A 25,693-nucleotide genomic window follows, 5' to 3' on the forward strand; every position below is an offset into this window, starting at 1 on the left:
ACTTGTAGCATGTTTCTTTTTAAGCTGAACTCAGGATTTCTAATGTTACTTTTAAAGGCAGCAAATATACACTGCCTGGCCAAAAAAAAAGTCACCACCAAAAAAAAGGTCACACACTAATATTTGGTTGGACCGCCTTTATCTTTGATCACATCATGCATTCACTGTGTCATTGTTTCAATAAACTTCTACAACGCCACAAGATCTATTTCCATCCAGTGTTTCATTAATTTTTCAACAAGATCTTGCATTGATCACTAGTCATGATGGGTGCATCACTTCACCTGCCTCTCTTCTTACCCTGATGCGTCCATCACTCTGGAACAGGGTCAATCTGGACTCATCAGACCACATGACCTTCTTCCATTGCTCCAGAGTCCAATCTTTATGCTCCCTAACAAACTGAAGTATTTTTTCCCAGTTAGCCTCACTGGTTAGTGGTTTTCTTAAGGCTACACAGCTGTTCAGTCCCAATTCCTTGAGTTCTTCACATTGTGCATGTGGAAATGTTTCTCTATTAATCACTGCCCTGAGTGCTTCTGTTGTTTTCTTTGATTTGATTTCATCAAACGTTTAAGCGATCGCTGATCACGATCATTCAGGATTTTTTTCCGGTCACATTTCTTCCTCTAAGACGATCGGTCCCCACTATCCTTCCAGTTTTTAATAATGCGTTGGACAGTTCTTAACCCAATTTTAGTAGTTTCTACAATCTCCTTGATGTTTTCTCTGCTTGATGACAATGATTTGACCCTTCGCAAACAGACTGACATCTTTTCCACGACCACGCCATGCGTCTTTCAACATGGTTGTTTAAGAAATGAGAAGCAACTCATTGCACCAGTTGGGGTTAAATAACTTGTTACCAGCTGAAAGATAATCTTCCAAACAGTAATTTTCCAATAGGAGGCTCGTACCTGTATATTTTTTGTTGAAGAAAAATTAAACTAATGGGTCCATATTTATAATGTTTTTAGTTCACACACACACACATGTTTACACACGTAAATTCTTGTAAACATACTTTTTGGGGACTTTGCATTGACTTTCATTCATTTTCTATAGCCTGACCCTTACCCTAAACCTAACCATTACTAATACATGCCTAACCTTAGCCCATCCACAATTCACACCTTAGTCCTAAACCTAACCCCTAACCTCTCAACGAGACTATGGGGACCTGGCTTTGGTCCCCATAAATATGCAGCTGGTTCCCACAATGCATGATTTTTTGTAAAATTGGTCCCTACAAGGTAACTTGAAACAGAAACGTGCACACACCCCTCCCCCCACACACATACACATATTGTAGGCTGTGTGTGTGTGTGTGGGGGGGGGGGGGGGGGGTGCCCAAGGACACTCATCCTCTGATTGAAAGATAACCAAAAGGGGGTCAAGATGGGGTAGAGTTTGGGCAGCCGACTTGGGATCAGAAAGTCGCCGTTCGACTCTCAGCCATTTTCACATGTTGTGGTGTCTCTGAGCAAGACACCTAACCCCTACCTGCTCCCTGAGCACTCAATAGCTGCCCACTGCTCCACCTGGGTGTATCCCAGGTGCGATGGGCACCCGCAGAGGCAGAGAACCAATTTTGTCATTGTATGGGAACATACAATGATGACAACATATAGCACTTATAACCAACTGCCCCTGGGCAAAAGCCAGATGTGTGTTTCTCAAAATTATTTGTAGTATAGTAGGTCGTGAAGACTGTTGGATCAAGCATGGATTGGACAGTCAGTAGAATATCAGACTTTTAGGGGCATCTGTGGCACAGCAAGTTTGATTCCCCACCATGCCCATATGCCTTGTACTGTAATCCTTAACTGCTCCCCATTCAGCTTATAGCTGCTCCACTGCTCCACTTGTGTGCATCTCACATGTGTGATGGGTCAAATGCAGAGAGCAAATGTAGTCATTAAGGGCTCTGATAACACATAGCACTTTCATCTCACACTCACTTGAGTTTTATTTTAACTTTCAGCAGCAAAACTATTATTGTCACTTGTATCAGATGAAATATTTTGGTACAGATTTGTCATAATAATATACTTAAAATATCTTAAAAGTTATTATTGAAAACTATAGTAGAAACCATAACTTTTTAATTGCTCACCAAAACTGCTATATCTGATAGAAAGGAATTCTTTAAAACGGCATGTTTGTAATATTGAAAAGTCAATGAGGCTTAATTTTATATTAAACTGGTCTTGTCCAATTATTTAAAAAAATTACATTTTCTGTCTTTGTCACCAACAGGCTCATTGCGTCTCCAAAAACAGTACAGCTGTGTTCCACACTGCATGCCTGCATCCCTGAAGCTTCTTATTATTCTCAAATTCAAACCATGTGCCTTTCTCAAGGCAGCCAGTCACATGAATTTCACATCCATTTGCCTCTTGCCATTTTCAGGCTTCCCAAGGGAACTGCCAAGATAACTGTCATTGCCTGACGCACATGCTCACAAACTTTACTCAGAAACAAAGGGAACACATTTGACGCAAGAGAAGCAATTGTCTGGTCATCTTTCAGCTGAACAAACTGCACCTGCTGTGCTTGACACTGCAACAGTGAATAAATCACCAAAAAAATGAATAAATGCACGTGTCCACAGAGAGTCCAAAGGTCTGTTACTACTCCTTCACCTGCTAAAGCACTTTCCACGTTAAGCTTCAGTGCATTTGTAGTAGTTCAGCGCTGTCAAACGGCTCATTACCATTAAGATACTTATCTAAATCCATTGCTTCTGTCATCCATTCATCAGCCAGTTTATCTTCACATGGCACATTTTACACTGTATGGGAGGTGTCAGCATACTGAACTTACAGGTAGTCTAGATGTATTCCTTTTTTACTATTACAAGTAGTATTTCTATCTTCGAGACATTGTGCAACATTTTCTTTCATCTTCAGTTCATCCTGTGGCCCTCAGTCTTTATGTCGTCTCAGGCCACAAGTTAAAACCAGTCTGTTTGTGACCTTGAAGTTTGGATACTGCAATTTCTGTTAGATGTTTTGGTTCAATTTTGGTTTAATTCAATTTGATCTTTTTGTGCGCATGAGCTGAGCTATGGTGGGAATGTCAGCCAGATGTCAGCTTTATTATTCCTCATTTTCACATTGTCATAATGGGGTATTATGTGTAGAATTTTGAGGAAAGAAATTAATTGAATACAATTTGGAATAAAGCGACAAAATGTGGAAGAAATGAAGCTCTGTGAATACTTTCCAGATGCAGTGTATGTGCGAGACATGCTTGTTTGTTGTTCCTGTGTCAGGTTTCGCCTTGAAACCAATTTGGGAGCAGTCTTGTTAGTTTTAATGTATTTCAATCTACCATTGAAAGAAACTAACTCTGTTGTTTTTACTCTGTCACAAAATACTTATAGTATTCCTTGTCAGATAGGTATCCACAAGCAAGTATGGTGGAAACTGTACAGTGATTTAGTATGTAATTCTTGTTTACTTAAAGTTATAGCTCATGTTAACCGTCCTGAGTAAACTGTCTTTGGAGACGCATAGTATGATTTATTAAATATGTATTTTTGCCAATTGCTGGCAGGTAACAGGATAAGAGGAACAAAGGCTGTCATTGTTTTTGATGTGTTGATTCCAGTGCAGCTGGACCAGGAACTGGTAATGAAGCTGCATAAATTAATACCAGAGATGTGAGGCTGCAGTCCACGTTTAATTGAAACCGAATGAATAATGCATGCTGTTGGCTTTTCTTCTTTGTTTTCTGTCACTTGGATAGTTGGAGAGTAATCTTGGTGCTGAGACTCACAAAGCTGAATGTTTATTCAGAAAGTTTGTGAATGACATTTTCCAGTTCTATTCACTCATACTGGGGAAAAAAAACACGTCTAGATCCAAGTTCTAAAGATGAAGAGTCAAAGACAAGAGATTATTTATATTTGATGTATTTCACAATCCTGTAAAAGTTGTGTAAATACTTTTATTGAAGATTTGTAGGATTTTAAACCTTTTATGCTGAAGCCTAGATGTACAAAATATTTTATGATTTTATTTCACATGACGGAAAGTACAACTCTCTTTCCCCAACTTTTGTATTTTTGACAAATACGTTATATAGAAGAGCTTTGGATGTGACCTTCATCAATTAGAAATCTGTTGAGTCTTTCCTGCCTCACAAGTCTTACACTCAACAGGTGATAAAATAATTTAAGCAAGATACATACAAGAAAAAGAAAACGGATAGCTTTGAGTATAGTGATTCAGTGAACACATTCTCCTGTGTAAAGTATTTTTTTAATTTTCTGTGGCACTTTGAAGTAATTTAAAACGCACAAAACTATTCAACAATTGTCACACTTCTCTTAGGCCTAAGGTAATGCATGTTTTGTAGAACATTGACTATCTCATGTAACACATTCTTTTGTCTTTCTGTGAAGAACCTGGCAGAGGCAGAGTACTGCGTGGCTCTCTACATGTACATGCGTCTGTTGGGTTACCCGTCTGAGCGTATCAGCATCCTGACCACCTACAATGGACAAAAACACCTTATAAGGGATGTCATCAACCAACGATGTGCTGGAAATTCGTACTTTGGACAGCCTAACAAGGTAAGAACTACCGTAATAGGAATATACCACTTGGCAGGTACTAACAGCTGTATACAAAATGCAACCCAAATTATTGTTGGTGATATGTAATAATAATAATTTGTGTGGATCTACAATATATTGCTAATCTACTTCATCCATAGGCGTAACAACTTAATGACATTTAAACACAATATTTTCTAGAAAGGGGTCAAAGAACTAAATCCAGCCTAATCCAAAATGTCACATAGCTACAGTGTCATTAGAGGCTGCTCAGCAAGGCTTAGTGGTCTTTGTGGTAATTAATATGGTTTTGGCAAATTTTTATAACTTTGAATATTCTTCCAGCCAATTCTCTTTTAACTTAAAAATAATTTTTACATCTTATTTGGAAGTAATCCACAGCCCCAACAGGCATATTTTAACCTTATCTATGTGTAGGACTCAAACTGTTTAAGTGGGAGCAAAAACAACATACCAAATATGCCAAAAAAAAGTTTCTTCACGCCCCCAGATGTCAGCTGAAGTTCAACGTCTAATCTTTGGTTGCACTAAGAAAGAAATTCACAGATCTCCAGGGCTTTGGTGTTTCTGTTTCCCATGACTACGGATGCAAACCTTCTCGTTCTGTTAGTCCAGTTTAAATACACTTGATCATTTCTATTAACAGTTTTACTGTTTTCATCTTTTAGTGCCGCATACAGTATTTATTTTAGGTAAATTTTAGTGATTCCTTTTAGTAGTAGAGAGTGTATGGTAGTTTATTTTATAGGCAGACTTGATTCGCCAATAAATAAAAAAATGTTTAGAAATGGCACAATGGCTCTTTTAGATCATAAGACAGTTGGAACAGCTACAGATCATAAGACCAATAGAGCTCAAGTGGACACTCTTTTTGAGCAGTGCTTAAAAAAAAGAAAGAAATGTCATTAATTTATCATATTTCTCTAGACAGGATCTAGCATTTGTTGGGAAAATATTTTAAACTGTAAACTTTAAATGTAAAACACAAATAATTAGTGGTGCACCGATAAATCGCCCCCGATTTCCTTAATTTTGGGAAATCGGAAATCGTCCGATACTTACATGAGAAACCGATTTTACCAATTTTTTTTTGTTTTAAAAACAATTGTCTGAACTTCATTTATATTTCAGAGCACTACCTCATGGCCAGTTAAAACAAGTTTGTATTGTTTCTAGGATACTGTTCAACAGTATGTTTTTCAATTAAACAATATTGGTAAATTGAAGGTGCATTGTGACCTTATAACACCTGACAGTGTCGCTTATAAAACAACATCGGAATCAGCCAAAATTGGAATCAGCAGGCCAGACTTTCTAGAAATCGGTGATTGGCCAGAAAACTGCAATCGGTGCACCCCTATTTTTTAGTTTTATGCCAACTTTTGTAATTTGTGGCTCTCATCCTCAAACTGTGTGTTCTGAAAACCTCAAAGGAGGTAATTCATACAATACCTGGACATAGGCTGCACAGAAATCTGTTGGAATCAGTCTCCCCACCATCACAGACATCTACACCTCCAGATGCAGGAAGAGGGCCACCTGCATCATGAAGGACCCCACCCACCCAGCACACACACTTTTTGCCCCACTCCCCTCAGGAAGGAGGTTAAGGAGCATTAAGTGTAGAACCACTAGACTGAGGAACAGCTTCTACCCTGAGGCTGTTAGACTCATGAATCTCTAACCAGAATAATCACTGTGAAAAACCATATCATGTTGCTGCTGATCTGTTTCATGTTGCTGCTGATCTGTTTCAATGTTGATGTGTTCATGCGTGCACATCTGCTCACAGACTCATGTTCATGTTTGTCCTGATGTTCAATGTTTTATGTTATGAGTGCTTAGTGTATATTTAGTTGATGTTTTTCTTAGTTCATATCTTAGATGTCATTACTGTTTTTCTTATACATTTTATTGTTGGATGTAACTGGGACCCCGTGTACATAATTTCGCTCCACCACATGTACCACATGAGGTGCGAATGACAATAAAGAAACTCTGACTCTGACTCTGACTCTGACATAATCCTCCAAAAGCAGTCACTCAGGAAGTGGATCCCATTGATTATTGTATTAAAACAGAGTACAAATTAACAGTATATTTAATCAGCAGGATAAAAGTTCTTGCTGATTACCTTATAGTCTATATTTTGTGCTTTGTTGCTGTACCTCCTTGTTTTCTCTTGAGGTATGTTCCCTGTTTTGACAGGGAACCTCAAATTGTGCTTAGCCATCGAAAATGTCCTGCAACGTTAAGACAAAGCATCATTCAGTGTGCTCACATCCTTAGTCAGTGTGCATGCCCAGTGACAAAGTGACAGGAGTGACAGGCTGCTGGATTTGCTGAAATGAAAGATGGCCAGCGAGGGAGCGTGATGAAGAAAAAAAAAGGGGGGGGGGGGCTCTTGTGGCAAAATGCTGAACAGCTGAAAGGTCACACGCTGAGCACTGGGTCCACTGTGTGCCTGACAATGTGTCACAATAGCTAAAACCAAGCAAATGTCAGCAGCCAGCTTACTTTACTCTAATGACTTTAATTAGACACAAAAGACGGGAAAGAAAAACCAGTTAGCACCAGTCACAGCCTAAAACAACACAGACACTTCTAACAACATCAAAACCTGACAATCATGGTATTTGCTCAGTTTATAATTTATTTCATAAATTCTTTATGGGTTGAGTTCTTCTGGATTTCTCTGTTCTGAAGCGTCATTTTAAAACATTACAATTGTATTCAGATCAGAAAACATCTACAACAGAGATCTCCTGTAGTTGGAATACAAAACACATAGATCAATAACAGTTCAATAAGAAGTATTTTTAAGTTTCAGTTTTGGTGCATCTACTTTATACATGTGACTACAAACTTTTTTTAACATGGATTAGAAAGTTAAGCTGATGGTTAACTAAACTGACCCTAGATGTGAGTGAGAGAGTGAATGGTACTTTGTCTCTGTGTGTCCCTGTGATGGACTGGAGACCTGTCCAGGGTGTCCCCCGCCTCTCGCACAGTGACTGCTGGACTTGAGCGCCAGTGACCCCCGTGACCCGAAAAGGAAGAAGCGGGTAAAGAATAATAGATGGATGGATTAGAAGTAATTTAATGACATGGAAGCGATGTGACTGGAACCAGCATGTTGAGGAAGTGTTGACAAAAGTAGAAAACGTGGTCTTTAATTTGCTACGATTCACATTTTAGGATTTCTGCACATTCCATGAAGTAATTACCATGAATGAATAGAATAGCAACTAGGGACAAGCTAACTGTGTTTAAATAACTGTGTGTTTTTTTGTGCCAGTGTTTGTGTGTGTGTGTTTCCTTATGTCTATAGACGTGTGTGTCACATTGACATGACCTCTGTAATTCCCTCTCTGGAAGATTCCTTATAAATAACTAAACACCATGCAAAAAGCTGCACCTTAGGGAGACGGTCGATATTGGCTCTGTGACTGAGGGCTAAGAATAACTACGTGTCAGAAGCCTCCCTTGTCTTTTGTGTGTGTGGACACATACATGCAGATATACAGTGAATGCATAGCTCAAACACACAGCCCACCATTCTTCATGCTATCGTAAAACCAACACATATTTTTGCCTGTGGTGTTGCACCTGTTCTACAGAACTTCAAGGGTACATAAATAAATACCACATTAGCCTCCATAGTTCACTCCTTCACACATTTACACACACACTTCCTACACCCATTTTTATTCCAGAGGGGGCTCTGTAGGTTTCCAGGTTTACTTAGTGACATTAGGAGATCAGGAGGTAACCACAGCCACAAGATGATTTATTCAACATGGCTCACTCTTATTCAGGGTCATGTAGTCCTGAGACTGTGCAGCTTCTTGATGGTATTTGATGTCCTATTGATCCCTTCTGGTGTGTGGATCCATGGAGGACACAGTAACCTGTTTCTGCTATGCTTTGAGTTTATATGTTTCCATTTCTGTACAGTAAAGTGCAGATAGGATTCTTTAGGCATCCTACAAATCAATATGATTGCAATTCAGACTGCTGCTATGCATTTATTAAATGGTAGATGGACTGCACTTATATAGCACTTTTCTGTCTTATCAAGATACTCAATATCTCTTGGTGGCAATGTGTTCAACATGATGGTACTTCTTCCAGTTATCTAACTGTTAATAATGGTGCACCACAAGGTTCAATCTTAGGACCCACCCTCTTCACAATCTTTTCATTCAACCTTTATTTATACAGGCTAGACTCATTGAGCCACGAGGACTTATTTACAAGAGGGACCTTTATTTTCAAGAGGGACCTGTCTACAAATCAAGGACCAATCTACATAAGTAATGTAGGTCGGTTCTTCCCTGATTTATCCTTACATTTCTATGCAGACGACAGAGTCGTTTATTGTCAAGCTAAAACGGTTGCTACGGTTTTCCAGCTTTTGCAATCCGCTTTCGACACCATCCAGTCAGATTTGTTCCATCTCAAACTTGTGCTAAACGCTTACAAAACCAAAGGGATGTTGTTTTCAAACAAGAAGTCAGTCCCAGCAGTTCTTCCTTCTATTTTATCTTCAAATGGTGTTTCTATTGAGTTTGTCGATTCTTATAAATACTAGGGTATTTTGGTCAATTCACATCTCTCTTTTAAGCCCCATCTCCTTTGTCTTCTTCACATTGATGTGAAGGTTATTCTCTTTGCACCAGCTCTCCAGGTGTTCCACCTCTTGCCTGTAGCTGGACTCATCATTGTTTGTGATGCATCCCACCACCGCTGTATCATCTGCAAACTTTACAATGTGACAGCCTGGATGGGTAGCTGCACAATCATACGTGAGCAGAGTAAATAGGAGGGGGCTCAACACACATCCCTGAGGAGAGCCAGTGCTGAAGGTTATGGTGGAGGAGGAGAAGTTGTGGATCCTCACTGTCTGTGGTCTGTTTGTTAATAAGTCTAGTACCCAGTTGCAAATGGAGGGGCTTAGTCCTAGTGTGAATAGTTTGTCCATCAGGGTTTGGGGGATCATGGTGTTGAAGGCGGATGTGAAGTCCACAAAGAGCATACGGGCATAAGAGTTTTTCTGCTCCAGGTGGTTGAGCGCAGTGTAGAACACAGAGGAGATGGCATCCTCTGTTGATCGGTTCTCACGGTATGCATAAAATGGTGTCCCCATTGAGTTTGTTGATTCCTATAAATATTTGGGTATCTTGGTCGACTCGCATGTCTTTTAAGCTCCATGTGGAAAACTTGGTAAAGAAACTGAAAGTTAAACGTGGTTTCTTTTTCAGAAACAGATCCTGTCTAACTGAATGCTAGCTAGGAAATGCCTTGTATCTGTGACCTTCCTTCCCACCATTGATTACGATGACATTTTTAACGCTCCTACAAGAACCCTGCAGATGTTGGATGCTGTCTATCATGGTGCACTAAGATTCATAACTGGCTGTGATTATCGTACCCATCATTGCACCCAGTATTCACTGGTTAACTGGTCACCATTAACTTCATGTAGACTCTCTCACTGGTACATTTCCATCTTTAAATCACTTCTTGGTCTGTTGCCTTCATACATCTCCTCCTACATGTCTCTGTGTGAGTGCAGCTACAGCGTGCGCTCTCAGGACATTATTACCTGCAGTGTTCCCTCAGTGTGGACTGAACTAGGCAAAAGGCCTTCTCCTACTCTGCTCCTGTTTCCTGGAATATCTTACAAAAAGATCTGAAGCTCTCGACCTTGACTTCTCTAAGTGGCTTCAAACATCTGTTAAGTTCATGATAAAAACCAATTCAGACATGTTCCTGTTTTTACTATTTTATATCACTTTATCATAGCTGTTTTTGTTTCATTTTTTAATATATTTTTCTTCAATTTATTTTTCAATTTATATGCTTTCTTTTATTGATTGTCTACTATTGTCGTCATTCTTTGTTAAAAACAGGTCTTTCTTGTAAATAAGTCCTCGAGGCTCAATGAGACTAATCTGTATAAATAAAGGTTGAATACATACAGTTTGTGTTTGCAGAGCAAGAGTTTATAAGTCATGTATAATATATAATACCTGGAAGCAGGATTTTTTTTATTAATATTTGTAAGTCGGACCATATGAGCAGAGTACTTTAAAGGCTGTTCTTCATTTACCAAGTTTCCATTTTAAAAATGTGTCACAGGCACAGCTGCATTCTTCAGGAGCTGATTGTACTTCTAAGCAGTGCAGCATTAAAAGACTAAATGTCTATCAGAAAGCCACTTGCCTTGCATTTTCTTACCCTTTGCAATAACTTCTGATTGAGTCGAAGTGCGTGGCCCTCCAGTACCCCAGAGCTGATTCTCAGGGGCCCTGCTAAGAGGCTAGTGGAGGCAAATGCCCTCTAAGCTGCATTAACGCTCCTGACTGCCCGTGTGGCCTTCAGCGATAGCGGCAATAAGGAAGTGATGCAGGCACCGTTGCTCATCTTTACTCTCTCGAAAATAAATAAAAAGAAAGAAAGACAAAGAAATATTTACACAATCCCTCCACCTGGCTAAAATGCAAACACTTGTTTCCTTTGCAAAGTGTTTTAGCAGCTGAAGCTTTGTTCACAGATCTTTGATATTTGTGTGTATTTGTGCATCAAATAATGATTGTGTTTGCTACTGTGCAGGTTACAACAGTGGACAGATTCCAGGGTCAGCAGAACGACTACATCATCCTCTCGCTGGTCCGGACCAAAGCTGTGGGTCATCTAAGGTGATTATTTCAGTGCCTGCCCGGCAGAAAACTGCTCCTGGTACAAACTAGCTCTAAGCTCCCTGCAGGTTTTACTCGTGTAATAGGGACTATATCTAAGATAAACATCCTCAAGTGAAACAGCAGAAATGCCAACACTTAACTCCCCTGAGACAATGTCTCTCAGAAGACTTTTTGTTTTTTGTCTGCAGCTAAATTTTAACAGTATGAACAACGTTGCTGAGCTGAATGTAGACACAAGAAGGATGAAGGTGTTTCAGGAAAGAAGCTCGTCGGTTCTTGGCCTGGGAATAACAAATAGCTCGGGTTGTGATCCAAAAGCCAAACGTTTTGGACAGCCAGTTAGCCTCCATAGATTAGTCTTCACACTCATGTCCAGTTGGTTTCCAACCGTACGTGTCCCTCATTTTCATCAACGCTGTCTTATCTAACAGTCTCCCTCTTCTTCTCATTCCACTCAACTGCTTGGTGGTCAAACTGCCTTTTCATTTCTTAGCTCTTTTGAAGTTTCAATGAGCTCTTTGCACTTTATGTCAACAGAGGGTTGATGCTGAGCTCATCCTCGGCACTTCAGTGTGACATGCTGGCCAGTGATGAACATTAAATGCTGTTGGAATTGCTCTGCTCACAGCTTTATTACAGCAAGAGACGGCTCACAAATTGGAACTCCTGTGAAAATGGTTCTTTTGTGGCTAAATGTAGGCACCCCCTTATACCGTAGCCTTCAGCACAAGCTCTTCATGGGCTCAAACATGGAACTATATTTGACTATTATCATTGCTCTTATTTATAGTTACAACATGTAGCTGGAAATGGGAATGGACCACTAAAGGTGGCATGGAATTTCTTGCTGAATGTCCCCAGCCTGTTTGTATCATTCATTCATGATTTTTCATCACGCCTGGGTCACATTTTCTGTGTTCAGTGCATAACCATAAATCAGTTTGCCTTATCTTCTGTTGTTTTCATTTTACCAGAAATATCATACTAAGATGCAACAAAGACTACTTGCCAAGATCATTTTCTTCACTTTGAGCTGTCCGAAAATTAAGTTAACAGTAAAAAGTGGGGAAACGTAACAGGAAACTGTAATTGCAGATAAGAAAAATGTATTACTGTATTCTCCACCGTACAAGTCGCATCAGTCTAAAAATGTCTAATAATGTGGAAAAAACATAAATAAGTCGCTTTGCCATATAGGTTGCATTTATTACGCGTCACGTTTATTATGCGTCACCGCTGACCCCCGGGAAACGTGTGCCGATGTTGCCAAAATTTGAATGGCTGCCAAATAACAGCCATGGGAGCGCGCATGGGAGGACTTTTAACAAGATTAACACTTAAAAACTATTATTTGTTTGCTCGACATTACAACAAAGGTGTGTCTCAGTTCAACTTTTCCCTAATAAATGCACTTTAATGGTCAAAGCAGCTTCATTTCGCCTCGGCGCTCGTGTTCCCCGCTCCGTCGCCTCGTCCTCGAGCTCTGGAGCCTTCGTCCACTTGCACCACTGCTTCCTGGGACCACAGAACACGCATTTTGCTGCCCCCTTCCTCCCGGCTCGTGCGGCGGTGGAAAGCTGTAGAGCTTGCAGCTGGAGCTGCGACGAATGAATGGATGGATGGATGGATTGATAGGTGGATGGATGGGTGGCACACTGCTGTGGAGGAAAAGCACCCGGCGGTAGCCAGCCAGACATGTGGGGAATGTTCCCCGCGAGGGGGGATCCTCTGCCGTCGTGCAGCTGTCCCTTCTGCCGGGTTGAATCCCCCGGACAGACTGCACAGACCCGACTCGTTTACAAACGTTATGCTGCTCAATTATAGTTTGGGTCTGCATATTTTTGTTACCTGCACTTTGTAATCTGTAAAATAGGATTTTCTGTTTGGGGACTTTTTAATTGTTACGTTTTTCACAGTTGTCTCTAAAGCCCCCAGTATACTCGCACGTACATACGTCTGCGCGGAGGTACGCGGAGGGTTGAGACTTCATACTCGAGCGCACACCCTGAGCGGCTGCAGAGCAGCTTCGCAGACAAGGGGCGTTTACCTTTGGGACAAATTGAGGTCGCTGATTGGTCATTTGCTGACACGTCTACTGGATTGATTGACAGGTCAAAAAAAAAACGAGAGCTGGCAGCCCCAGCCGCAGCAGTGTTCTGTGTTTATATGTTGTTAATAAAAAGATCTAAAATAAAAAAATTAAAAAAAAAAACAGGGAGTGCTGGTCCTGCAACCTACACATCAGACCAGACCAACAGGAACTCTCTCCAGACCCTCCCGCTGCCACGCTGGACCTGAGTTTAATTCGCTCGTGACAAATTCCTTCATTTCTTCATTTCAGTCATGGCATCAACAGAGGAGGAAGAGATCACTTGCCTTTTGGCAAAAAAACAAAAGAAAAGGTCAGATCAGGGATGAAGAAGGGGAATTTAATACATTGGTGTCGCATACAAAACAGTCCATCGCCGGGCAGTTTATTATGCGACACCGAGTAATCAGTTGTAAAAATTGAGCTTTGCGCAGACAGGCTCTGCGGAGGTACGCGCGTACCTCCACGTACAGACGTATGTGGGAGTATACTGGGGGCTTTAGTGAACGTTTGTGTGTGTGTGTGTGGGGAGGGGGGTAGCAGGGAAGACGAACAACATATAAAAGCCCAGCGGTCCCTCTAGCGGCTGCAACTGGTAATGTTTACTGGTTCATGTCTATGAATGAACATTTCAAGTGTTAGTCACAAATTGCGTTATGAATATGGGGAAAAAAGTATTTTAGTTGCTTCGGTGTATAAGTCGCAGGACTTACAAATTTATGCAAAAAGATGTGACTTATACGCCAGAAAATACGGTAATCAAAAGTAAACCGTCTGTACAAAGACGAGGGTTTTAGGAGTCCTGTAGTTTTCCTAGTTATCAACCTTTGTCAGTTGTGTTGCAGAGTAGTCGCTGATTGTTTTCTGTTTTTAAATCCTGCAGTCTGCTGGTTGCACTCTTCATCATGGATGCTGTAACTACGTTTGACTCTCACATTCATGCATTACAAAGTAGATGCTCAAAAAAAAACCCATGTATTAGTGCTGCTTTAACGATGTCCAAATAGATAAATATAAACATGTTTATGGTTTTAAGACTTGCTCTTTGTGGCAGAGGAACTGATCAATCTGAATCAAGATGTGGGTGAAGATCTAAGATACGTGCCGTTTCCTCAAACCCACTGAGGTCCGCCGCTGACTTTGCCCTCATGAACCTCTGCTCTCTCCTGGTCTTGCTTTTTTCCCTTGTGGCAATGCGCTGCCATGACAACCACAGGGGACGCAGCTCACCATATGAGGAGCTGACCCTCGCTTTGACTGAAAAGGCATTCCCACTGATGCACACTGGCACGCTCACATTCGGGATCACACACCCTGACTGGGAAGCTCAGATCCAGACCAGCTCTGACATGCACACGTTCCGAGCTGAAAACACGCTCACTGAAACCTCCACTGGGCCCCATTATTTCACAGCACAGCCCAGATGGGCGTCCCTCGGTGGTGCCATGTCCACAGGGGATTCTGCCCTCTGACCGGTCCGTGTCCTCTGCAGCTCAGTGGTCAGAGGTGTTTGCTCTTGTGGTGGGATGTTTACTTTTCTAACTTCTGCTTTGCACCATTTTGTCTTAATCATGCATCCATTCTCTCATTAATCTCCTCAGTAAGCTGCTCCTCGTGGTTACTACCTGCACACAGTGTTTTCTTCTTGAATATACATGAAACTCATCATGCTTATTGAAAGATTAAGCCTCTTCATCTCTTGGTGTTCAGGTGGACTTCATAAACTACATTTTTGCCTCCGTTTCCGTATCACAATTAGAGTTTTATATGTATTCGCATACGATGCTGCACAAAGGTGACTTACAAAACCAGATGTAAATCTGCAGTGAGCATTATTTGTGCAGGTTTTAGTTGTGTTTGCCATGTCCTCATATTCATGGCTTTATGTTTTGCTTTTTAAATGCTGTATAGATCTGCTGTGTAAAGAAATATAGAGATTATGAGCTGCAGTCCTGAACAGTTGAGTAAAGAGAAACAACCGTTTTATTGTTGGAACAAGCCAAGCCAGATTCTTCCTTTTCTCGTTAAAATACACTTCTCTCTTTTAATCCTAGTGGAGGGCAATAACAGTAACCTAAACCTTCTCTTTCCACTTTTCTCCCACTTCTGACTCATTTTTCTTCCTTGCTTATCTTTGCCCTTTGTCTTTCCTGCATTTATTTCTCCGAGCTTTCATATTTGTTCCACTCACCTAGTCCTGTTTATCCCTCTTCAAGCCTTCTGTCCTCCTACACTCCCTTGTTCTTTACGTTATATTTCCACTGTGATTCCAGGTTTTAGATTTTGCCCGTACACAGGATTTCTTCTTTTCAAATTTCACAGCTTTCCTCTCCTCCCACTCAAGTCTCTTCAGATCTTTTTTCCTCTTGTGTCAAACCAATTCTCACCTTTTTTTTTTTTTTCCTCCACAGGGATGTGAGGCGTCTAGTTGTAGCCATGTCAAGAGCCAGATTGGGTCTGTACATCTTTGCTCGAGTGTCACTTTTCCAGAACTGCTTCGAGCTGACTCCTGCCTTCAACCAGCTCACCGCCAGACCTCTGCAGCTCCACATCCGACCACATGAGTACTACAACCAGGAGCAAGCTGTACGTGGACACACGCGTTGCACTTTTCTATCCTTGTTGTGTTTTTATGAGCTACCAGAGTGCCACATTCTCCACAAGTTCCAAGTCAAAACCTTCTTTCTAAATTGTCATCCCCAGCGTTCCACCACATCATTTCTGCTACAGCTTACACACACGTCTAATCGTACATTTTGAATTTCAGAATTTCTGCATATACACACAGATCCTGGTTTGTTAGCTGCATTCTGCGTAGGCCTGTCACGATAACAAATTTTGCTGGCCGATTAATTGTCTCAGAAATTATTGCGATAAACGATAATATTGTTTGAAATTTGGCAATAATTAATAATTATTGTCAAATGTAAGAAGAAGTATTGGTTAGTTTGTTTTGAGTATAGTACCTGTTTTTGACCACTGGATGGCAGTATAAGACTGAACCAATGGATGGATAGTGAGGGAGTGAGCAGCGTCTCTTTAAGAAAAATGGGAGGGAGGCCTCTTGACATGACATGGGCTGTCTCTCCTTCCTTTATTCGGTTCTCAAAATGGTGGACGCTCGGTGTGGTTTGAGCTCTTTAGCATAGCATTTTTCACACAAAGCTTTTAATAAAAAATCAGTACACAAGTTCTCAGCTTCTTTTTACAGAGAAAAACAACTTTTTACACCAAGGCACAGGTTTCAACTGTGAATTTTGGAGCTTCGAGAAGACTGAAGTTTTTTCCCCAACGTCGGCCTGTTAGCTTAGCTCGTAGCTTAGCTTCTCAGCTTAGCTGCTTTTAACGATCCAAAAGTGCGATTTTGGACGATTAAAACAAATTTTAAAGAGAAAGGGAGGAGTCAGTGAAGAGCACCGGAGTTGAGCCTTTTGTCATCCAGTGTCTTCAGTAGAAAGAGAGAGACACGAAGAAATGATAAAGCCGATAAATGAAAACGAGGCTGATAATTTTAATTTATCATGCGATTAATTGATTCATTGTTTATTGCGACAGGCCTAATTCTGCACATCTCTTTTCAAGTGTGGTAAACAAAAGCCCGACTGTTATTAACCCCAAGGATCAAAAGACAAATCCACTCTCCCACTCCAGCCTGACACGGCTTCTGTCTGGTCCTGAATTCTGGCAACAGGAGAGTAAAATACCCCACAGCCTTTGACACTTCCTCTGACACTTGATTGGTCAGTCCCACAAGGGACGTGTCTTTCAGGCGCACACATGCGTCCCCTGCAAAGCTAGTCCACTTAGTCAGTAAATCTTTGCCGGTGACAGATACAGATTTAAAGGAAGGTTTTGTGTAACACACTCAACCAGAACATTCACGTGAAGTCGTTCTGCTCTGCATAAATATGTGCAGGTTTTTTAAACTGCTCATAGGTAGATATGAAGAAACTGTAAACCAATATGTTTGCTCTTGCCTCTAAAGCATACATTTTCCTGCAGACAAACCATCACCAGTTCAGTTGCAGACTAGTAAAGCTCCCAGTCTCCCTGACTGACGTGAAGCCCACAGGACTGCCGTGAGCTTCACTCCTGTATTTATGAGGCAGCAGCTTAGCTCATAGAATATTCCTCTCTTAACGCTCTTCAGTTTAGGCTGCATGACTCTGTCTGCATACTAATAATATCAAACTACTGACTCTGCACCCTGTGTTTGATTAGTGTGAGAGGACTGAAAGCTGCAGGGGGAAATTTGCTTACAAATAACAAGCAGGTAGCAGCAGGCGGAGAATTTTTAATCTCAAATATTTTGCCTCTATTAATACTTTTTTCATTCAACCTTTATTTAGACAGGTTAACCCCGTTGAGCCTCGGGGACTCATTAGAGAGACCTCATTTCTTAACAAAGAGTGATGACAACAACGGACAACGACAACAATAGACGGTCATAAAACGGGCATAGGCATACACATTTAAGTATCTAATACTAACCCAGGTGGGGCCAAAATGAATGATGTCTTAGCAACAATTTTTTGTTCACGTGACTTTCTGATTATTTAACGTTGCTCTTCTCCGTCAGAGAGATGAACAGCCTGACCATGTTGTGAAGGACATGCCGGAGATGGCCAACTTTGTCTACAGGATGTACATGCATAGGATCCAGGTCTCCCAGAAGTACAGACAGGTAAAACAAAAAAAGGTCATAATGGTTCATGGTCAACCAAAATATTTACCAGCAGTCTATTTATTTTTAACCATTACCCATAACAGAATCAATACTGACCAAAGTTCGGACATTTCTGTCCTCACTTTTTATTTTTGCTTTCTAAACTGTAAGAAAACTATGCACAACGGAAAGTAAGCTAAACATTTTATCATTTGTTTATTCTCTGTTACTTTGTGTTTGTATTTATTAGAAAGCAGAAAAAACACTAAAATCCGTTGACTCTTATGATCTTTATTATTATAAATGGTAAATGGACAGTACTTATATATATATCACCTTTCTATCTTATCGAGACACTCAAAGCACTTTACACTACAATCTGTGCCTCATGTACCCATTCATACAGCACTCTACTAGATCTCTACAAAGAGCTTTATCACATTCATACACTGATGGGACACGCAGGCAATGAGGGGTTCAGTGTGTTGCCCAGGGACACTTCAGCATGTGACTGCTGGCGGAATCGAACCGCCAACTCTTGCATTGGAGGACGACTGCTCTAACCACTCAGCCACAGCCGCCCATGGTTGTACAAAACTGTGCATTATAACAAAACATGCTTGGATAAAGCTGAACATGCAAGAATATTATATTAGGTGTATACTTTTATATATCCAGTTGTCACCCAAAAAGCCATGATTATTTATTTTCCTGAGGTAGATTGAGACACGCAAGATAATCCAGTTAAACTGCACCTCCGACTCAAACCCCATGTCTGTGAAGTCAACATAAAAACTGTTAGAGCAGTTGATCATAGTGTTGTTGTATAAAACAGTGTGACTTTATGTTAACGATGTGTTTCCTCTCCGTGTTGAACTCTCTTCCTGTGGCTCCTCAGCAGCAGCAGAAACTGGCTCTGCCTCCTCAACAAACAGAGGCTGCAGGTGCCACGGCCGAGAAGGCACCAGAAACCTCTGAGGAGCCGGAGAAAGAAACCCCCATGGAGCAGGACGAACCAGAAGAGACGAGCTCTGTGCCAGACACAGAGGACACCAGTGAGAGAGAGGAGCAGGAGCCAGTCGACCACACCAAGATGCCGGAGCATCCGGGCAGAGACAGCGACAGCGAGGAGGACAGCACAGAGGAGCAGTAGAGCAGCTTCTGTCAGACTGTTCAGAATTCACAAATTGGAGAAAGTAGTGATGTCAGTAAATTTGAGTCTGTCCTCTACTAAATAAGATCCTTGTAAAGTTTTTTATTTTTAATTTTTTTACATCCGATTGTGACATTTAGTACTTTATTAAAACATAATTATTTCATCTGCACCTTTACTTGTTTCCAGAGCTGAAAATCCATTTTGTGTCACGTTTTTCTCACTCTGTCTAACAAAGTCTACGATGGGCGTGAAAAGGTTTTATCGAACTCTTTTTGTCCTCGTCCCATTCATTCAGCAGCTTCCTCTGGAGTCGTCTCAACTCCAATCTGATTGGCTCAACCTGTACCGGCAATACGAACCGCAACTAAGCTGCATTTGTAGGTCAGTCGCTTCACGCAAGAGCCAGTGTGCATGCTGGGGGATTTCAACCTGCCCTCTGGAGATGCACTCGCTCAACCAGCAGCAATAACTCCTCAACCATTCATGTATTTGTGAGCAGCGCTGACGACACCGTGCTCGGCGAAGGGTTGAGATTTTCCTGCTACATTTAAGAAACTAGACTTTGTGTTAACATCAAAAGACAAAGCGTTAAGTAGGGCTTGGTAATTTAAACATAATTGAATTAATATGAAGAGGTTAACGCGGTCCACAGCCCTGCAGGCAGAAACAGACTGGAAATGTATTCATTATCATGCACCAGAGGTTGGTGGTGGTTACATCATACCTCAGGCTGGTGGAGCAGCACAGCTGCTTGTGTCTGAGCCAGCTGAAGAGGCTGGTGGGACACATGTTGATGTACGTGGAGACACGGTCACTGGACTGTGAAACCACAAAATGTCTGCTCATACAGAGTGCACTCAAAAGTTCACAGGAGCGTTTTGGAGCAGTGAGTTGAACTTTGTCATCTGAGATTACAAAAGATGACTCGTCAGATTAAAGAGGTTATCATCATCAGATAAGGTGTCATACATGATATAATGAGATTTTTACTTAGAGCCACAAAGACTAAATGTAAAGTGTTTTAAGTGATTGTGGAAATGCTATAAATACATTATGATGCGTTTTAGAACCTCAGTTAAAAATGTTTGTTCAACTCTGGATTAAGAAGCTAATTGTTAATCTGAACAGGGCAAAAATTAAAGTGAATGCTGCCATCTTTAAAAACCAATATTTCTTATAGGTTCGTGCAGATATGATGTAAACCTTTACATTGTGACCAGTTTAACATTATTTGTGTCCAACTTTGATTATTTGCACTTTTTCTTTAAACTGGTGTTCGAAGAATTATCTCCAACAGGTACGATATTGATTGTTTACAATCTTTCCACAGAATCCCATTTCAAACGATTTGAATGATAATTTTTATTAACTAGGGAGCCAAGATGGTGTAGAGGTAGGGCAGCCGACTTGGGACCAGAAAGTCGCGGTTCAACTCCTCACCATGCCCACATGTCGTCGTGTCTGAGCAGGACACCCAATCCCCAATTGCGCTCTGGTTTTACATAGCTGCCCACTGCACCACCTGAGTGTATCTCAGGTGTGATGGGTTAAATACAGAGAACTAATTTCACATAAGGCATTATTCTGATTATTAATTACCAGTAAGCATAATTTAAACTGCAAAATGAAAATGTCAACAATGACACAAAGTATCAAATAATCTCAAATCCTGAACGTCCAGTCACATTAACAAAGTGAAATTGCATGACACGGACATATTTCCCTGAGTCACATGAAGGCCTGCATTGTGCAAGACTTCCCTCTGTCAGGACTTTAAGGTTAACTGTTCTCTCCCCGCTGGCCTCGTGACCGTCCAGCTGCTGCTCCTTGTTGGAGACCATTAGATCTAACTGGTGGGAAGTGGCCACGTCTCACAAACGTCCCTGAAAGTCTGGAGCAGCCTGGTACGAGCGAGGAGAAAAGCAGACGCTCACGTCCTCCAGAGGTTTTTACTACTGAAGGTGAACATGTCTTTTATACTCACAGGACAGGTATTCACAGGTCGACTGTTTTCTTTTCTAACTTTTGCTAAGAGCAACAAGAGACTAACAGCATGCTGTAGGATTATAATCTCAAATGCATCTAATCTAAGGAGATGATTTAAAAATGTTATACATATGTTGGTAACTACAATAAGGTACTCAAAATTTGATTAACTACTATGGAACAAATCAGGAGCTAATGGATAGTTAACCAGTAGTAACTGGTGAACACACAGCTAAGCCTTATTAAGGGACTACTGGTTTGTTACCAGGCAGCACGGTGGCGCAACTGGTAGAGCTGCTGCCTCTCAGCGAGCAGGTCCCTGGTTCAAACCCCGGTCCAGGGGCCTTTCTGGGTGGAGTTTGCATGTTCTCTCCGTGCATGCGTGGGTTTTCTCCGGGTGCTCCGGTTTCCTCCTACAGTCCAAAAACATGCATGTTAGGCTGATTGGTAACTAAATTGTCCCTGGGTGTGAGTGAGAGAGTGAATGGTTGTTTGTCTCGTTTGTCTCTATGTGGCCCTGTGATGGACTTGCGACCCGTCCAGGGTGTACCCCGCCCCTCGCACAGTGATTGCTGGACATGGGCACCAGCGACCCCCGTGACCCAAAAATGGAATAAACGGGTAAAGATAATGGATGGATGGATGGTTTGTTACCACAGAAACGGGAGACATTATGTATTTGGGTTCTGAATAAACTCTGCACCAGTGACGTCACAGCTCAGATAGTTAAGATGACAGCAGTTCAAGGTTATGAAATCAGTTCTTACCACTGATTAGTGGTAAGGATCCAATAAAACCAGTAATCGCTAGGAAACAGGTTTTTGACTATGACGAGATGAGACCTCACTGGTGCAGGGTTTATTCAGAACCCACATTGAGAATTTCTCCTCTGTTTCTGTGGTAACAAACCAGTAGTCCCTTAATAAGGCTTGGCTGTGTGTTCCTCCAGTAAGTACTGGTTAACTACCATTAGATCTTGAGGCGTTCACTAGTAGTTAATCAAATTGTGTGTACCTGATTGTAAAGTGTTACTCGGTGTTTTTTAAGCTAAGGGTGATATTTTGAGTTGTGTCATTCTATCTGAAACAGTTTGTGTGTTTTTCTACCAAGAGCACGGGATCCATCATGAGACACGCAGAATGTAGTTTATTGCCCAACCTTACATGACAATGATGTCAAAACAGGAAACTGCATGTTACAGAGTGCAGCCGTGGCTGGAGGGGAGGATCTGACCATCGTGTCTCAAAGATTTAACACGCCTAACAAATCCGTCTGATGGCACACAATACTTCCACACCCATAAAACCATCAGTTCTACTATCTTAACTTCAAGACTGGGTCTCAGGGCAGATTTTACTGCTGGATCTTTCTCCTTAACAGCATTTTGTGGGAAAAAAAATGCCGTTATAAGAAACGTTAAGACGTAAAAACATGAACGAGCTCAGGATGGCAGCACATTTATCTGTGCTGGCAGTTCTGCTTGTGATTAAAGTCCTGCATGATCTTTGCTGATCTATTAGTGAGTGACTAATGTGACAGTCTTCAACAAAGTGTCATTCAGAGGTCAGCGGACCTCGGTGAGCAGACAGGCCTGCTGGTTGTTGTTGATGTTGCCAAGCTTTATAAAGACAACTGCTTTAATCCTGACAAGCACTTGGAGATCATCATCAGTTTACATCTCGATCTGATAATCGCCCATCGTGACAGAAGCATCGCTGCTGGCAGGAAACTACCCCGTGCAATTTAAAAGTGCCCTGTCAGAGCTGTTTATCAGCTTAGCTAAAGTATTTGGCTTCGCACAATACCTCCATTGTTTCACAGTTTTCAGGGATTCTGATGGTTTTCTCTTTCTTTCAGAACAGGATGGGCACCTGTGGTTCATGTTTCTGGTGCATCATATGGCTGGTGGTGCTGCTGTGCATTGGCTGGCCTCTTAGCATCACCTTAGGGGGTCTTTACGGCCTCATCAGTCCCCTCACCACATGCCTCGGTTTGGACCGACTCTCTGACTTGCTCATGGACGGAGCCAACATCGGTCGAAAGTGTGCTAACAACATGAGACACAGCAAGCCCTTGTGTTGAGGCGATGAGCAGAAGATACAAAGGCTGCTGCCTCTCTGGAGACGAGGCTTCCATTAGAGGAGAACTAGTCACATCTGTTTTGTCTGGAGGTGACTGACATCGATGCATGGTAACCTTTCTTCCAACCTACGAGACAGAAAAGGTCTGAAACCTGTCGTTGACCCCGGTTTTAAATTTGTATAGGTTTTAAAATCTGAATGTCTTTTTATTATTCGTTCGTGTTGTTTAAATAACAGCAAAAGCATGAAAATGGAAAATGAACTATGAGAATATTTAGACTTGTAAATGACTGAGCTGGAACTTCTAATGCGATTAAAACTGCTTTGAACTCACCCTCTGTGTTCGCCGTCTGACTCCTTGTAGATGGTGTTTGGTTCGTAAATTCACGTCTGGAAAACCGGAGGTGAAACAAATAGAAAGATGAACAAACGTTGCTTACACAAACAGATGCTTCAAATGCTAATGTTGTTTACAGGGAGTCATTTTGCAGGTTGTATGGGATTTATCCCTGGGAGATTACGCTGACATGAAGAACCACGGGTCATTGTGTTATGAAGCTGCACACGATAAGTGAATCTGAAAAATGATTATTATGCTAATTTTAATTTTCATAACTTCATTTATTCTGTGGGTGTAGAAATGCTGCAACACCAGCTTATGTCTAAAATGCTTTGTTTTAGTTGTTGTCTCTTTAGGACCCCTGGGGGAAAAAAATCCTGTCTGCTCTTATTAGTTAACTTATTAATTCAAGACAAGAGGCCGAGAAGAATGTTGTTTTGAGTGAGAGGATCTGGAAATATCCAAGAGGCCGTCACGACAGGAGCTCCTAGATTCTCTAAAACTTTAAAAAAAGTTACTTTAAAGTTTCATTTCTCAGGAGCTGTACAAAATCATCCATCCATCATCTTTACCCGCTTCTACCTTTTCGGTCACTGGTGTCCATATCCAGCAGTCACTGTGTGAAAGGTGGGGGACACCCTGGACAGGTCCCCAGTCCATCACAGGGACACATAGAGACAAACAACCATTCACTCTCTCACTCTCACCTAGGGATAATTAGAGTTACCAAGCAGTCTAACATGCATGTTTCTGGTCTGTGGGAGGAAACTCACACATGGACATTGAAATAATTCAAAAGATTCAATATAAAGAATAATATCTGGGCGGAGGGGTAGCTCAGTGGTCAGTGCTGCAGTCTTGTAGTCCTGAGGCTGCAGGTTTGAGCCCTCATTGCATCAGGAAGTATATCAAACATAAAACAATTACCAAGTTTTTCATGTGAGTGCTCGCTCCTCCCCTGAAGAAGAGAGTGGCATAAAGAAAATCAACAAAATAGAGAATTGTATTAAACAAAGAAAAAAGTCACAAAACAAGTGTACAGCTCTGATGTCTTTACATGCAACTTTCTTCAACCATCTTTTCTTAATCTCCTTTCGTTTCAGTGAAAGAATGAAAGTTTAGCAACGAAGAAAGACGTGTTGATCTGTTTGTCTGCTACAAACTCCAAGACAGCACAGAATAAACGTGTTTCATGGTGATGACATTAAATCAGCAGAAACAAACTCTGCTCTGGAACTAAGAGAGAAAACATCTCCGAGTTGACTTTAGTTTTTGCAAGTTCACTGATCTCTTCTAAAGTTATAAAGTGATGAAGCTCGTCTGAGGAGAAAGGGAAACTTTATTTGACACAGGCAAACATGAAGAGGGACCAAAGACAGCAGCAGAGTGAAATGTGGTCAGTTTGTCCTCCATCAGTATAACTAAGGGATATCTCAGGAAACCAAAGCCAACCCTAACTATTGGATTTATCAAAAAGGAAAGTCTTAAAACTGGACAATGTGTCAGCCTCACGGACAGAAACTGGAAGTTGGTTCCACAAGAGAGGAGCCTGATAACTGAAAGATCTTCCTCCAGTTCTGCTTTTGAAAACACTAGGAACCACAAGTAAACCTGCAGTCTGAGAGTGAAGTGCTCTGTTAGGAAAATATGTAACAACAAGATCTGTAATATAAGATGGAGCTAGGTTGTTGAGAGCTTTGTAGGTTAGGAGGTCTGTATGTTGACAGTGAGGTTATAAATTATATTCTGGATTTGACAGGGAGCCATTTGAGAGAAGCTAAAACTGGAAAAGATATGATCTCTCCTATAAACTCTCATTAAAACTCTGGCAGCAGCATTTTGAGTGAAGCTGTAATAAAGAGCATTATGGACACCGAGGTAATAAAGAATCACAACAGTTCAGCCTTGAAGTGCTAAATGAATGGACCAGTTTTCTGCATATTTTTTGGACAAGATATTTCTAATTTCCACAATATTTTTAATGTGGGGGTTTTTAATCAGCATGGCCCAGTCAATAATAACACAGACAGATTTGTTCCACCTCAAACTTGTCCTAAATGCCGACAAAACCAAAGGGATGCTT

General features: G+C 41.3%; 1 protein-coding gene across 1 annotated transcript in view; it reads left to right on the forward strand.

The window, feature by feature from the left end:
- Positions 1–19,347, forward strand: part of aqr (aquarius intron-binding spliceosomal factor) — a 71,300-nt gene extending 51,953 nt beyond the window's left edge. Inside the window, exons 32-36 of the mRNA XM_037695515.1 lie at positions 4,412–4,582; positions 11,204–11,289; positions 15,793–15,967; positions 17,961–18,065; positions 18,946–19,347. Coding sequence (XP_037551443.1) covers positions 4,412–4,582; positions 11,204–11,289; positions 15,793–15,967; positions 17,961–18,065; positions 18,946–19,200 — 792 coding nt within the window. The 3' untranslated portion in view covers positions 19,201–19,347. The remainder of the gene's footprint in view (positions 1–4,411; positions 4,583–11,203; positions 11,290–15,792; positions 15,968–17,960; positions 18,066–18,945) is intronic.
- Positions 19,348–25,693: the final 6,346 nt, after the last annotated feature.

Source organism: Nematolebias whitei, chromosome 21, assembly GCF_014905685.2.
Source record: "Nematolebias whitei isolate Nwh7 chromosome 21, NemWhi1, whole genome shotgun sequence".
Taxonomy (NCBI): domain Eukaryota; kingdom Metazoa; phylum Chordata; class Actinopteri; order Cyprinodontiformes; family Rivulidae; genus Nematolebias; species Nematolebias whitei.